This window comes from Spinacia oleracea, chromosome 6 (assembly GCF_020520425.1).
Source record: "Spinacia oleracea cultivar Varoflay chromosome 6, BTI_SOV_V1, whole genome shotgun sequence".
NCBI lineage: Eukaryota > Viridiplantae > Streptophyta > Magnoliopsida > Caryophyllales > Amaranthaceae > Spinacia > Spinacia oleracea.
Window position 1 is genome coordinate 128,475,784 of NC_079492.1, and position 15,163 is coordinate 128,490,946.

Here is a 15,163-nt window from a genome sequence, read left to right on the forward strand (position 1 = left end):
TGACATTCAGGTTGACACTCAGAGATCTTTAGAAGTATCTAGTGAGAATCAAGAACCAACTAGAAATGTAACCCCGCGTAGATCGCAGAGATATAGGTCTTAACCGCAAAGATACCTAGGTATTTTGACGAGCGAGAGCCATGAAGTTCTATTGCTAGAAAGAGAAGAACCTGCGACTTACAAACAAGCTATGACGAGCCCTAGCTCCAAGCAATGGCAAGAAGCCATGTAATCTGAATTAGACTCCATGTCTGAAAACCAAGTTTGGGATTTGGTCGATTTGCCAGGTGGCTACCAAGCCATAGGAAGAAAATGGGTTTTCAAACTGAAAAAGGACAAGGATGGGAAACTAAAAGTTTTCAAAGCTAGATTGGTTGCAAAAGGTTAAAGGAAAGTCCACGCCGTGGATTACGATGAAACCTTTTCACCAGTTGCAATGCTAAAGTCTATTCAGATAATGTTAGCAATCGCTGCATATTACGATTATGAAATATGGCAGATGGATGTCAAAACCGCTTTCTTAAATGGCGTTTTAACAGAAACTGTGTTTATGACACAACCTGAGGGTTTTGAGGATCCAAATAATGCTAAAAAGGTATGCAAGCTTAAGAAATCCATTTACAGATTAAAGCAAGCATCAAGGAGCTGGAATATACGTTTTGATGAAGCAGTCAGTGACTTTGGCTTCGTCAAGAACGCAGACGAATCTTGTGTATACAAGAAGGTCAATGGGAGCAAAATTGCTTTTCTAGTATTACATGTCGACGACATATTACTTATCCGAAATGACATTCCTATCTTGAACTCTATCAAGATTTGGCTTGGGAAATGTTTTTCGATGAAAGATCTAGGAGAAGCACAGTACATACTAGGCATCAAGATTTACAGAGATAGATCTTAAAGGATGATTAGACTTAGTCAGAGCACTTATATTAATAAGGTGCTTGAAAGGTTCAAGATGGCAGAATCCAAGCGAGGCTACCTACCCATGTCTCATGGAATGACTCTAAGCAAGACTCAGTGCCCAAAAACACTAGATGAGCGTAGACGAATGAGTGGGATTCCATATGCATCATTGATTAGTTCAATAATGTATGCTATGATATGTACACGCCCGGATGTTGCGTGCGCACTCAGTGCTACGAGTAGATACCAGTCAGACCCAGCAGAGGCACATTGGACTGCTGCCAATAATATTCTAAAGTACCTGAAAAGGCACAAAGATGATTTCATGGTCTGTGGTGGAGATGATGAATTAATTGTTAAAGGCTATACGGACTCAAGTTTCCAAACTGACAAGGATGATTTCAGATCACAGTCTGGGTTTGTCTTCTGCCTCAACGGAGGTGCAGTAAGCTGGAAAAGTGCTAAGCAAAGCACCATTGCGGATTCTATAACTGGAGCGGAGTACATTGCTGCACATGAAGCAGCAAAGGAAGCTGTTTGGCTAAGGAAGTTCATAGGTGAACTTGGTGTAGTCCCCTCCATTAAAGGACCAATAGCTCTATATTGTGACAATAACGGATCTATTACACAAGCAAAGGAGCCTAGACACCACCAGAGATTCAATCATGTACTTCGTAGATTTCACCTTCTACGAGAGTTTGTTGAAAGAAAATAATTCGAGATAAGCAAGATTGGAACTGACGACAACATCTCAGATCCATTAACTAAACCTCTGCCGCAAGCAAAGCACAACTCGCACACTGTAGCTATGGGAATCAAGCATGTTAGAGAATGGCTTTGATATCCTCACTTAATGATTTAAAGTTTTAGAGTTTAATACTTTGTAAGACATTTTGGTTAACCATTCATATAAATGAATATAATTCATTTTCCATTTAATTTTGTGGTTTATTAAATGATGAGTCCCTTCAATTTGACGATATATTCAAGATAGGTTGTTAGGACCAGACCTGTGACTAAGAAATGTATATCAAGTGAAATTGAATGTCAAAAGTTTAAAATGGTCCCTGGTCGGAGTTTTCTATAAAGATGGACGCATAGAAAACGCTAGACGACTAGAATGCAAGATGACTAGTAGTTTTGTTTCTTGAACTATGTGGACATGGCAATGTCGCAACCTTTTGCATAAATACTTACTTTGAGAAGACTAGTATCGGACAGACCTATGAAACTTTACTGTAAGAGATGAAAATCTGTCATAAGTAAATTTCATTACATTATTAGACACTAATCCTCAATACCTGAGTGATTTGAGATTACTTGTTTGAGAACTGGTTACTTTGACGTTGTCAACCGTCGCACCATAAAAGGAGACCATAACGGCAGCGCTCAGATAATCACCTATCAAACGAAGTCTAATCTCAAGATCACAAGATTGGGATTCTCCTCCCATAAATCGGGATGAGATGCTGAAAGTTGTACAAGGCCACTCGGAGAGCTAGAAACTGAAAAATGCATGGTCATACTCAGGTGAATCATAGGCTATGATTATCTGTTTATTTGATCAGTTGAACTCTGAAATCGAGAAATACCTCTAGACATAATAAGGATGACTACTCTTACCTTATGTTCATGAGCAAGCATCAAGCGACAAAGGAATTAGGGAATGCACACTTGTCCCTAAGGACAAGTGGGAGACTGAAGGAAATAATGCCCTTGGTCCAAGTATGCATTCAATGCTAAGTCTAATAAATGTTGTTCAGTATTAATTAACTATGCAAGTTAATAATTCAGTGAGATCAAGTGAGCTGAATGCCTAGCTAGAGGCCGCTTCAGTTCAAGTGGAATTAATAATATTAATCTACAGCTTACTCTTGACTGAACCCGTAGGGTCACACAAATAGTACATGAATGGATCTAGTATTTAAGTGAATTAAATACTCTATTTATGAATATTCGGAATCGAAGGATCTCGGTTCCAGTGGGAGCTGAAATCGTCAAAAGGCAAAATATGAATACTCCGGAAATGATGATATTGCCGGAAACGGAAATATGGATCATAACGGAAATATAAACATTATCCAAGTCGTAGATGTTACCGGAAACGGAAACATAGTACGTATCGGAAAATATTATTGGAAATAGAAATATTGCCGGAATCGGAAATATTGCCGGAAACGAAAGTATTACCGGAATCGGAAATATTGTCGGAATCGGAAATAAAGAAATAAGAAATATTTGTTCGAATCGGAAATAAATTCAGGAATCGGAAATATTAAATATTGTTTGAATCGGAAATGAAATCCGGAATCGGAAAACGAATCGGAAGCGCGACATACGAAACGATCGTCGGACGAGCTTGCTAAACGCAAGGCTCAGCACGAAGTCAGGCCCGCGCCTAGCGAAGCCCGCGCGCACAGCGAGCAGCAAGGCAGGCCCAACGCACGAGCAGCGAGAAAGGCAGGCCCAGCTGAGCAGCGAGCAAGGTAGGCCCAGCCACGCAGCAAGCGAGCAAGGCCCAGCAGCAGCGCCCACGATGGGCCGCGTGCTGCCAGCGCACTACCTTGGGCTAAGCCACGCACCAACACCCCTTGTGGGGTGCGTGTGTGTAATGCTACGTACGACCAATTCCTTGGTCGTTTAGGATTGCATGATTAAATCGTTTTCCTAATTCTACACGGATTAAATGTTTTTGTGTTTGATTAAACATAAAAATCTAGTGGATTAATTTAACTAGAATCCTAATAGATTTAGTTATTTGAATCCTAGTAGAAATCTAAGTTCGTTATTTCCTCCCTATAAATACGTGATTCATAATCACAATTTATATACAACAATTCAATAAGTATTCATATAGTTTAAGTTAAAGTACGAATTTAATAAATTGCCTAATATATAACTAAGCTTTCGAATAAAACATAATACCTTAGAGAATATCCTAGTTGGTTGAATCTAAGGCGGATTCGAACGTGTTGTGGACTATCTACGAAGGGGAGACATTTGGAGTCCTAAACTTGTTCTTATTCGGTTCGGGAGCAGCTAGGGAAGGCACGCATCACATGTATGTATCCTAAATGATGCTAATTGACTATGTGGCAGTTAATTTGGATTCCTGGCTTTATGGTTTTTCCGCATGAAATATATGATTTATATTTGTCATAACCTAACACTTTTCTGCGTTACTTTTGGGTAAAGGTTGCATGGAATTGATTGGCATATGCTTGAATAGTTGAATGGCGGTACAAACTGCATATCCTACTGTTTACTTTAAGATGGGGGTTTTACTAGCAGCATTTTATGATTTCTGTTTAGCTAATGGATCGACGAAATACATAGGTAGTGGTAGCTATTAGAACATTTCTTAACGGTGTAAATTTTGAGGATCCTCGACAAGTTTAAGAGTTATTGATCTTTTCTAAAATCTTAATTCTGGAACAGCATTGGATGTTGATCTAACAATAATATATTCTAACTTATCTGAACTATATTAGAGAAAACAAGTTGGCCGAGCGTGCTAAAGCACTGAAATTGAATTCTGGAACAACACCTGATGCTGATCTTGGTCCAGTCATAAGGAGGTAGGTAATGATCTATGAGCATACTACTTTTGTAGTTGTATCTTGTTGGACCTGTTGTAAAGTTAGCCTTGGATGTAGATTATCTGGAATTTCTTATGATTTCAGGAAACTCATGTTTTCAAGACCTTATCTTATATGCTATTTATATTGCTCATTATAGCTGCACAGAAACTTGCGGTCTTGGTTCGCCATAAAATCTCATTTGTTGCAACTGGTTTTTATTTGCGTATTTTAAAATTATTCTAACTTTAGGGCGGTTCTTCAATATTGATAGGCAAAAAATCGAGCCTTTACTTTCGAATTATTTCGATTTACTTTTTTTGGTTTTTGCTTTTCTTTTGTTGATTCTATTTAAAACACTATCCTACTAGCTCAATAGGTAGAGCATTGTGCTAATGCACAAAAGATGTGGGTTCGAATCCCACGTAGGTTCATATTTACTTTTTGTATTGTTTTATTTACTTTTAGTTTGAAAACCTTTACTTTGGCCTCCATATACTCCAATACTCGGAGTTTCTATGTTGTACATAATTTTTGAAACTTTTTGGATTTACTTTTGAGAATTTTTAATTTACTTTTGAGTTAATATTATTTACTTTTGATTTGTTTTATGTTCCTCTTGTTGGTGTAGCAGTCTTGTTTGCCGACATAGTTTCAATTGATCTAATGCAACATACCTTTGTTCTAATCAGCTAGGCATCCACTTTCTAGTCTCATGGTTCTTGAGGTTTGTTATGAAGCCCTGAGGTCAGTAGTTCAGTTGTCAATCTTGTCATGATCTTTTGCTAGATTAAATCAAAGCAACTTAATGCATCTAATATGACTAAGTCGAGTAATGTTTTACCAGTTGATTCTCCTAAAACGACAACAATGACCACCCAATACAGATCTAGAACTACATAGGGTACGGGAAAGCTTAGAATTGTGCAACTTCAAAATTAAAATGGCCAATTTTCCCATAATCATTTGTGCAGGAATAGCACAAAATTCAATACTTGCCTTTGTTTATCTTTACTCAATTGGTAGAGCATTGTGCAAATGCATAAAAGACATGAGTTCAAATCCCACGTAGGTTCGTTTACTTTTGAGTTTCCTTTATTTACTTTTGAGTCTATATTGTTTACTTTTGAGTTTATATTGTGATTTGTGACTATTGTCTACTTTCGAGTTTATATCATTTACTTCTTAGATTTTTCGAAATACTTCAGAATATTATTGGTTCTTTTTGGAGTTGTTTATGTCATTTTACAATTGAAGTTTGTTATTATGTTTACTTTTAGAAGGATTTAGTTACTTTTAGAGCGGTTTAGTTTACTTGAGCATACAACCTATAGCACATATTCAAAACATCAAATTACTACAGCTAGTCACGAGGTTTGTCACCGCAGACAATGTTTTCCACCACAGACAATTCCATTCAAAAACACCACCAGAACACAAAAACCTGATCTACTTGGGTTGTTTTATTTACTTTTGAGTTTGTTCTATTTAATTTTACTAGTTCTTTATTTACTTTTGAATTGAACAAAAGGAAAATTTTGTCAACCTATTTTAGAGAAAATAATCTTTATCTTTTAATCACATCAATGAAAATGAAAGTGAAAGAAGTTTCAGTTTACTTTTGGAACAATTTCATTTACTTAAATCTTTATTTTCTTTACTTTTATATTTTATGCTTTTCTTTTAAAAAAATCTTTATAATTATTTTCTTTTTTAGTTTAATTTACACTAATTGTACACGTACTTTACAAATATTTTGATTTACTTTTGATTATCTTTGATTTACTTTGGAGTTTCTTGTATTTACTTTTGAATTTTTTGTTTTTTTTTAACTTTAGAGACAACCTATATAGGAATCGAACCTACATCCTCTATGCATATGCATAGTGCTCTACCATTTGAGCTAATAGGTTTTCACAAAACATTTAAGAGAAAAATATAATTGATGTTTCATTGATGTTTAATTTACTTTCAGAGAAATTTTGTTTACTTACTCACAATGTAGTTACATTTATCGCAGCGGCTCATAAGAATTCACAACTAGCGAGTTGAACCATACATGAAGCAAGTTGGTAGTCTGTAGCATGCCCATTATAGATGTTGCATAATGGTAATAATGAATCAAGTTGGTAGTCTGCATCATGCCTATTATCGGCATTGTGCAGTAGCTGAGTTGTATATTCATGATAAGAAGACAATCATTATACTATGAGAACCCCAACCTGAATCAATAGGACCATTTTTTCTGAACCAGTTACAATAATACTCTTGTAGGACTATGAATGCTAAACTGTTTGATGTTGCATAAGGGTAATTAAACTGTACATGAAGCATTTTGGTAACGGGTAGTCTGCAGCATTTGACAATTCCCTCGTGTTCGACTACTATGAGAACCCCTGAGTCTAGGACCTTTTGTTCTGAACCAGTTCCAACAAATCTCTTATAGATAGGAGATTTATACGAAGTATATCTGATGTATGTGCAGAAATCAGCAGCACTGAAATCAATGTAGATCATTTCCCTTTGATTTCTTTGTTGGAGGAAAGGTTAAATGATCAACCAAAAAGTATTCAAGTAAATGCAACAAAGAACATATGCTTATCCTCTAAACCCGAAAAGAACAAATAAAAGTCCCTGCACTATATGCATAGATAAAGATCAACATAGCCAGTTAAGTTCTGTAACTCAAGGGAAATAGCAGAGTCATCTTCAATTCCTCAGATAAAATTTGTATTAGTGTGGTGCACATTGGCCTAGCTCAACCCTAGTCTCCTACATGACTACATCCCATAACTGCCATCAAAATCACCTGATGGGACTCGGCCCTAGGGCATCATCATCGTCAGGTCCAGAAACCTAACCCCAGTAGTGAACTGGGATTAATCTGCTTTTACTAATTTTTTATTTACTTTTGAGTCTTACTAATTTAATTTTACAATAATTAGATAAGGCCAAAAATTTCTCAACTCAACTCTGATTCACATCAAGCCATCAATGGAAACTTTAATATTCCAATCAGAAGGCTTCTATGGCCATCCATAAAAGCTTTGCAATCTTGGCAGGAAGTGGAGAAGGGGAAGGGAAAGAAAATGAAGCACAACAACAAGAACAAAAACAAACCAGGCTCACAAAATGTACACTCCAAACTCAAGCCAGAAGAAAAAAAAACTCCCAGCCACGAGCACTTACCTCTATCTTTGAGAAATTTTATCAACATCTCTAAACATTGAACGTTTTTTTAACTCCGCACCCCAGGCTTAGAACATACACAGAAAAGACCGGCATAAACAAAGGCCGGACAGAAGCAGATCTACAGCAGCACAGAACAAAACAAAACACCATTCACTAATCAGCCATTGCATTTCTATAATAGTCGTCATAAGATTTCAGAACCAGGAAACCAATCTCACAAGTTTACTTTACAGCATAATTGATTTACTAATACCAAGTTTTGATCTACTTTTTGAAATAAGAGAAACGAGTGCTTCATGAGAGATTTTTTTGTTTACTTCTAGAGAGGTTTAGTTTACTTCTATAGAGAGGTTTAGTTTACTTCTATAGAGAGATTTTTTGTTTACTTCTAGAGAGGTTTATTTTTGAGCGGTTTTAATTACTTTATCATCTATGTCACAACTCGATCTTAATCATCAACTATGAGTTTAGGTATTCTTGAGTGCTCTAAAAATAACGAAGCTAAAAAATCAGTCACAACTGCTAAAATAAGCCAAATAACCTGAATCGCCCACAAAATGCGTAATACAAACAATTTGTTTACTTCAGTTTACTTTTAGCGAGAACAAGTTTACTTCTGCACAATCTTCGTTTACTTCAACACATCTTCATCTAGCTAATTGATTCACATCTATCAAGCTCAAAATCAATCAGAAATTCAATCAGATTATCGTATGAGAAACATATATTGTATTACGAAGGAAAAAATTTGTAGAAATTTACTAACTAGAAATCTAATATTTCGCTCAAAAAAGAAATCTAATTGAACGTAATTAGTATCTTTACCTTTATCTTTGAGAAACTTTGGAGTGAATTCACGATTAATGGCCGAATTTACAGAAATTTTGAGACGAACTTGCAAGTTTAAGCTGAAATTGAACATCGAACTTTAGGAATTAGACAGAGAAAGTGGTGAAAACCTAATTTCGAGCATCATATTGAAGCTAAAAACAATTTTGCAATGAAAGCTGAAGAAATTTAAAAGCCTTAAAATCAAAAATCTTACCTTAAAATTTGCAACAAATCGATCAAAAATCCAATCAAATTATCGATTCTCCAGGGATCTATTACTTCTATGATAATCCGAGTATAATTGCAGCATAACATTACAAATTGTACCTATTATAATGACAAAATTTTCGAAATTGGAAGAAAATTGGGTAGAAAGTTTCGAAGATGGAGAGTTGTATTTCGTAGAGAGAGAAAGTGTGATAAATTTGGAAGGAGGAGAGAGAAACTCGCGATGTTTTCACCGAGATTAGGATGGTTTTGAGATTTGATCTCAGTCGTCCGTTTGTTTTAATCTAACGGCTATTATAGGTTCTCATTATAAGGGAGGTTCTCATCTCCCTTAAGATGAGAACCTCTGATAGCCGTTGGATTAAAATAATACGGACGGCTGAATATGTCTTGAGAATTAAATGAATGTTGATGCGCGGATCCTTTCTCTCTCTAGTTCATCGAATTTTCTTACCCAATCGCACAAATTCGATCTGTGCAATTTCTCTCTCTAGTTCTTCAAATCATTATGCGAACAACCAATTTCGCATTTGAATCTGCAAATTCGATGTCTAAATCAGGTACTACTCACAATTTCTTATGTTATAGCTAAAATTAGGTCAGAAGAATTTTATTTGATTATCTAGGTCTAATTTTTTTAGAAATTTTGGAACTCAAAGTTGCGAACGAACTTTTGATTGAATTCATGAGAAATTTGTGCGGATGGATTTTTTGTGCGGATTTTGGAAACTTTGCGAACTAATTTTGAGATCAAAGCCTAGAATACTACTTAAATTAGTTTGTTTAATTTTCTATCAGGCGATTAGGTTTTGGATTGGATCTGCTGTTTTGTTCTATAAAGTAAACAAAATCTCTATGAAAGTAAACTAAACCATAGTGACAACTGCTAGTATATCTTTTGCAGCATAGTTTTTCTATGATGTGACCGTTAGGTATAATATTTTCATCCTCAATTTGGGACATATGACTAGAAAACAAAATTACATAATTTCTCCCCTGTAGCTCTCCTGTTTTTAAAATGAGATTGAAACTTATTAGAAGTGAATCAGTTAGCTATACTAAAAATGTGTTAAAGTAAATAAAAATTGAACAAAAGTAAACTAAATTTATACTACTAGATGATTAAGCCTTTTGTCAGTGTTTGCTACAAAAGGCTTAAAGTAAATATTCAAATGATATAAGAAAAGTGATTAACAACGTGTTTCTATTCTAACATAAACTTTTTTTACCCTGTTTTTGCAGAGAAGAAGTAATAAAAGGCTAACCTAAAGGTAATTTTTTTACCCGCGCGGCATAGAACTAGTAAACTAAATCTCTCTGAAAGTAAACGATATCTCTCTAAAAGTAAGCTAAAATTGTAATCGTGTAATATGTGGCCTTGAAGAAGTAAAGGATTATTAGTCAATACTTTTTGCTAGAATTTTTTTTTAAGTAAACAAATATTTAGTAAAATTAAATTAAGTATCTTTAGAAGCAAAAGTATACATTCGTATAACAAGTGAACATGGACGTTAGTGCAATTATCCATCAAAGATATGAATTCTCATAAAGTAAACTAAATAACTATAAATGTACGTAAATTAAACCTCCCTAAAAGTAAACCTTAATTAAGGATAGCTCTATGATGCTGAAAGATATTCTGGTTACATCTTAATTATTTGAGGTGCTTGCAGGCTCCTAAACTCGAAAGCTTGGTGCCTTAATGTTTTGGTTCTTTTTTCTGTTTTGTTTGTGCTACCTGTTGCAACTTGTTTTGTAATCGGTTGGCTAGCTTTTAGCAGTAGGTTTGAGTTGGCTTGGTTTGATTGTAGTTCTGGTTGTGGGAGCTTGGAATGCAGTCTTCTCTAATGTTTGCTTTTTTAGTTCTCAAGTGTTCTTCTGGTGTGAAGATTGGTCTCCACTCATGTTAGTTCTCATGTGATCTGTGTTCTTCTCGTGTGCATATTGGTGTGCAGACTGTTCAATGTTTGGGTGTGGCAGAAGAGTTTTCTTTTGTGCTTCTGTTTTTGTCAGTTGCAGCATGTTTTTTTTTTTGATAAGTCAGATTAGATTTTCATTGCTCAAAGTGGAAACCAGATTAAAAAACAAATTCCAAAGCCAAACAAGCTAAGGAACAAACAATCATGACATCAGTCATGAGAAAAGAAAAGGAAAAACAAAGTCTAGATAGCACATTTGTTCTTCCACCAAATTTGGTCAGCAGTACTAGGTTGTTTAGCACCTATGTGAGCTAATCTATCAATAACACTCCTCTGGATGAATCTAATAGTAGCTGAAGGAGTAGGGACCTTCTGATTCCACAGAGCATCATTCCTTGCTCTCCAAAGAACATAAACAATAGCATTGACAGCAGTGTGCATTGCTGTCTTCTGGAATTTGCTACAGTTACTCTTCCATTTAATCCATCTCAACAGTCCCATATAATGTACTTTGCTAGTAGGAATATCTAACCAACTTTCAATCCCCTGTAAGCATCTTCTGCTGTATTCACAGTCAAAAAACAGATGTGAGTGAGTTTCACCCTTTGCCTCATATAACAGACACTTGGTAGAATTATAAATACCCATTTTATGCAGTCTTGTTCTTGTTTGTAATCTCCCTTGCACCATCAGCCAACAAATCACTCTAGTTTTGGGAATAGAAGCTCTATTCCACACTGCAGACCCCCAAGGGACCTTATCATGATGTTGAACCAGCTTCTGGTATACTTTATGGATAGAGTATTTATGCATTTGAGCCAACTCAGCCTTAGTGAACAACACCTTCAAATCCTCCTTTACACCACATATCTTTCTCCAGTACCATCCATTATCAGCTTTTGACTGATACTCCCACCAATCAGCAGCCTTAATATAGATAGCATTCACCCATCTAACCCACATAGTGTCTTGCTTCCTAGCTATTGCCCACACATATTTTCCTAAGGCTGCAATGTTCCATGCCTGAACCTTTCTGATTCCTAAACCACCTTCCTTCTTTGGGCTACACACTTTTTCCAAAGCAACATAGCCAGGTTTAGTACAGAAATAAGTACCTTGCCATAAGAAAGCTCTACAGATAGCCTCAACAGTTTTGAGCACATGTTTAGGAAGAATAAACACCTGTGCCCAGTAAGAGTGAATGCTCAAAAGGACTGCATTTATCAAGGTTATCCTACCTGCAAAAGAAATATTTCTAGAACTCCAAGTCTTGATCCTTGCCATCATTTTATCCACTAGACCTTCACAATCAGCATTTGTGATTCTTTTAAAGTATATAGGTACACCTAAGTACCTAAAGGGGAAAGTGCCCAAAGAAAAACCAGAAACATCCACAACCTGCTGCAACTACATCTGGTTTCATACCAGCACAATACACTGCATACTTTTGAATGTTAGCCTTCAAACCAGAAGTATTAGAAAACAATTTGAAACCTTTGAGGAGCAAGTGAATTGAATTAAACGCACCCTTGCAGCAGAGAATAAGATCATCTGCAAAGCAAAGGTGGGTTAACTTTGTTGACCTACATCTTGGGTGGAACTTGAAATAACTGTCCTCACCCACCTTGTGTAAAGTTCTAGACAGATACTCCATGCACACCACAAACAACAGAGGAGATAAAGGATCCCCCTATGAGAAGCAAAGAAACCATGGACTGAACCATTGATCATGATGGAGAATTTAGGGGTTGTGACACAAGTTATGAACCATTTAACAAACTGAGGAGGGAAACCTAAAGCAAACAACATTTCTTCCAAAAAAATCCCACTCAATTGTATCATAAGCTTTCTGCATATCCAGTTTGATCAAGCAACCAGGTGATGCATTCTTCCTTCCATATTGTCTAACAATTTCCTGACACATCATGATATTGTGCATGATGAATCTGCCATGCACAAAAGCCCCTTGATTCTCAGCTATCAGAGAAGGAAAAACACATTTCATTCTCTCACACAAGATCTTGGTGATACATTTATAAATTACATTGCAGCAAGATATGGGTCTGAATTCAGTCATACGTTTTGGACACTTTGTCTTGGGAATCAGGGTAATGGTAGTGGAGTTGATCTTCTTCAGGAGTTTTTCAGTGTGGAAAAAGTCCAAAAAAGCCTTTGTCACATCCTCCCCTACTATATTCCAGTTTTCTTTGAAGAAATGGCTCCCAAACCCATCAGGGCCAGGAGCTTTATCTCCATTGATAGAAAACATGGCATGCTTGACTTCCTCACCTGTAACAGGTACCAGTAGTTGGTCTTTCTGCAATTGCTCAAGAGTAGGGCCAACATGCACAATTTCAGGCATAACAATGCTTCTACTAGCAGATTCAGTACCCAGGAGTTTCCGGTAGTACTCCATAAAAGCATTAGACACGGACTTTGGATCACACACCCAATTACGTACCATTCATATCATGAATGGCATGCACTGTGTTGTGAATGATCCTAGCCCTAATACTTTTGTGGAACAAAGAACTATTCTCATCACCATCCTTTGCCCAAGCTTCCTTTGCTTTTTGTTTAAAAAAAAGACATGTAAGCAGAATGCATGACTTTATACTTTTTAGTAGCATCCACCTCTCTATCAGCAAGCTCACTATCACTAGGATTAGAGTGGAGTTCCTTCTGGCATATCTCCAAATCTTGTTTAGCTTTTAGATCAGCAGCATGGATATCATTAAACCTTGTGTTGTTCAGCTCCCTAAACACTCCCTTCATTCTTTTAAGCTTCTAAACTACCTGATACATCAGAGTGCCAACAACACCCTTTGACCAATTCACCTTGACCAGATCAGTGTATCCTTCAGCATGTTTCCACATAGCAAAGTATCTAAATGGCTTCTTTGTAATGTTATCAATAGGATATACAGAAAGCACAATATATAGGACAATGATCATATGCTCCTTCAGACAAGAAGTCAGCTTCTGCACTAGGGTAATTCTGGAGCCATATGTCATTTGCCAGAACTCTATCAATTTTAGAAAACACCCTAGCATCTCCTGCTTGCTTGTTATTCCAAGTGTAGAAATGACCATCAACTTTAACATCTTATAAACCACATATATTTACACAGTTCCTGAAGTCAACCATTGATTGGTACCTCACAGGAGCACCAACTCTTTCATCCACATTCAAAACACAATTGAAATCCCCTAACACCACCAAAGTGTTGTTCATACCAAGACCAAAACCACTCAAATCCCTCCACAAATATTCTCTCTCTTTGCTACTATTGAAAGCATAGACAAAGGTACAACAAAAACTCCACATCACCACTTTTTGGACAGACCAAATAATGGATCAGCTGACTAGTAACCTTCAACACACTAATAGTGAAGGCATTTGGATTCCATGCCAACACAATCCTACCCCCTTTACTTTTACAGCTATTGGTAGTGAAACACCAACCATTGAACATGTTAACATACAAGGCCCCCATTTTTGCATAGGGCACCTTTATCTCAAGGAGACCAACTAACCCAGCTCCATGAGAGTGAACAAAAGCTTTCACCTCATTCTGCTTCCTCTGGGTGTTGATCCCCCTCACATTCCAACTAATAATCCTATCCATTGTTACCAGGAGAGTCCCCTCTCCTAGAAACAACAGTTTGCATCATCTCCCCTCCTCCATCTTCACAATCCTCATTTTGACCCTCACTCCCAGCATCATCCAGTGTGGCCTCATCAGTGTCCAACACTTGAAAATGGTTCACAGTAGGGATGATTGAAGGTCTCTGGTCTCTCCTCCTACTAGAGTGTAGCATAGTTTGGAAACCACCATCTTCAGGCACCATTACAGTGCTTGTAACAGGTGCAACCTGCTGTCTAGGAATCCAGACCCTTTTACTGCCTCCCTTCCTGCATTTTGTAGCATCATGTCCCATAGTCTTGCATACAGTGCACACAAGTGGTATCCATTCATACTCCAAACCCACCTCCACCATCACCCCCTTCTCATTTACAAATCTAATCACATCAGGAAATTCTTGTTCTACTAACATCTCAACCTGCACCCTAGCAAACTGCAGCTTGTCCCTCTTTGCAGTTGCACTATCTACCTTCTTTCATACCCCAATTTTCCCCACTATCTTACTCAAACTTCTCTCCCCCAGTACATGAAACCCAACCTATGTAATTTCACCCAAATAGGAACAGATCTTAGATCCTCCTTGGTGAAATCCATGTCTTGAGTCCAAGGTTTCAACACAACTGGGTTACTGTTAAAAAAAGGTCTATTGAGTTTAAGAACTGCATCTCTCTTTTCCATCGTGGTAAATCTCACCAAGTAAACCCCCTTTGCCCCCAAAACCACCTTGTCTACCCCCATATTCCTCCAGATTCTTCGAATAAACCCCTCCATAACATGAATAGGAGGGTTAGCACCCACCACGTAACACATTACAGCTGAGTTCCAATAATCAATTTCCTCCTGAATATCCTCTAAATCTATG

General features: G+C 36.9%; 1 protein-coding gene across 1 annotated transcript; it reads right to left on the bottom strand.

The window, feature by feature from the left end:
- Nucleotides 1–10,897: 10,897 nt before the first annotated feature.
- Nucleotides 10,898–13,070, bottom strand: LOC110787661 (uncharacterized). The gene is made up of 4 exons (XM_056832773.1): nt 12,734–13,070; nt 12,459–12,631; nt 12,053–12,344; nt 10,898–11,955 (listed from the first exon to the last, which is right to left on the bottom strand). The coding sequence occupies exons 1-4, from the start codon at nt 13,068–13,070 to the stop codon at nt 10,898–10,900; spliced, it is 1,860 nt and encodes a 619-aa protein (XP_056688751.1).
- Nucleotides 13,071–15,163: the final 2,093 nt, after the last annotated feature.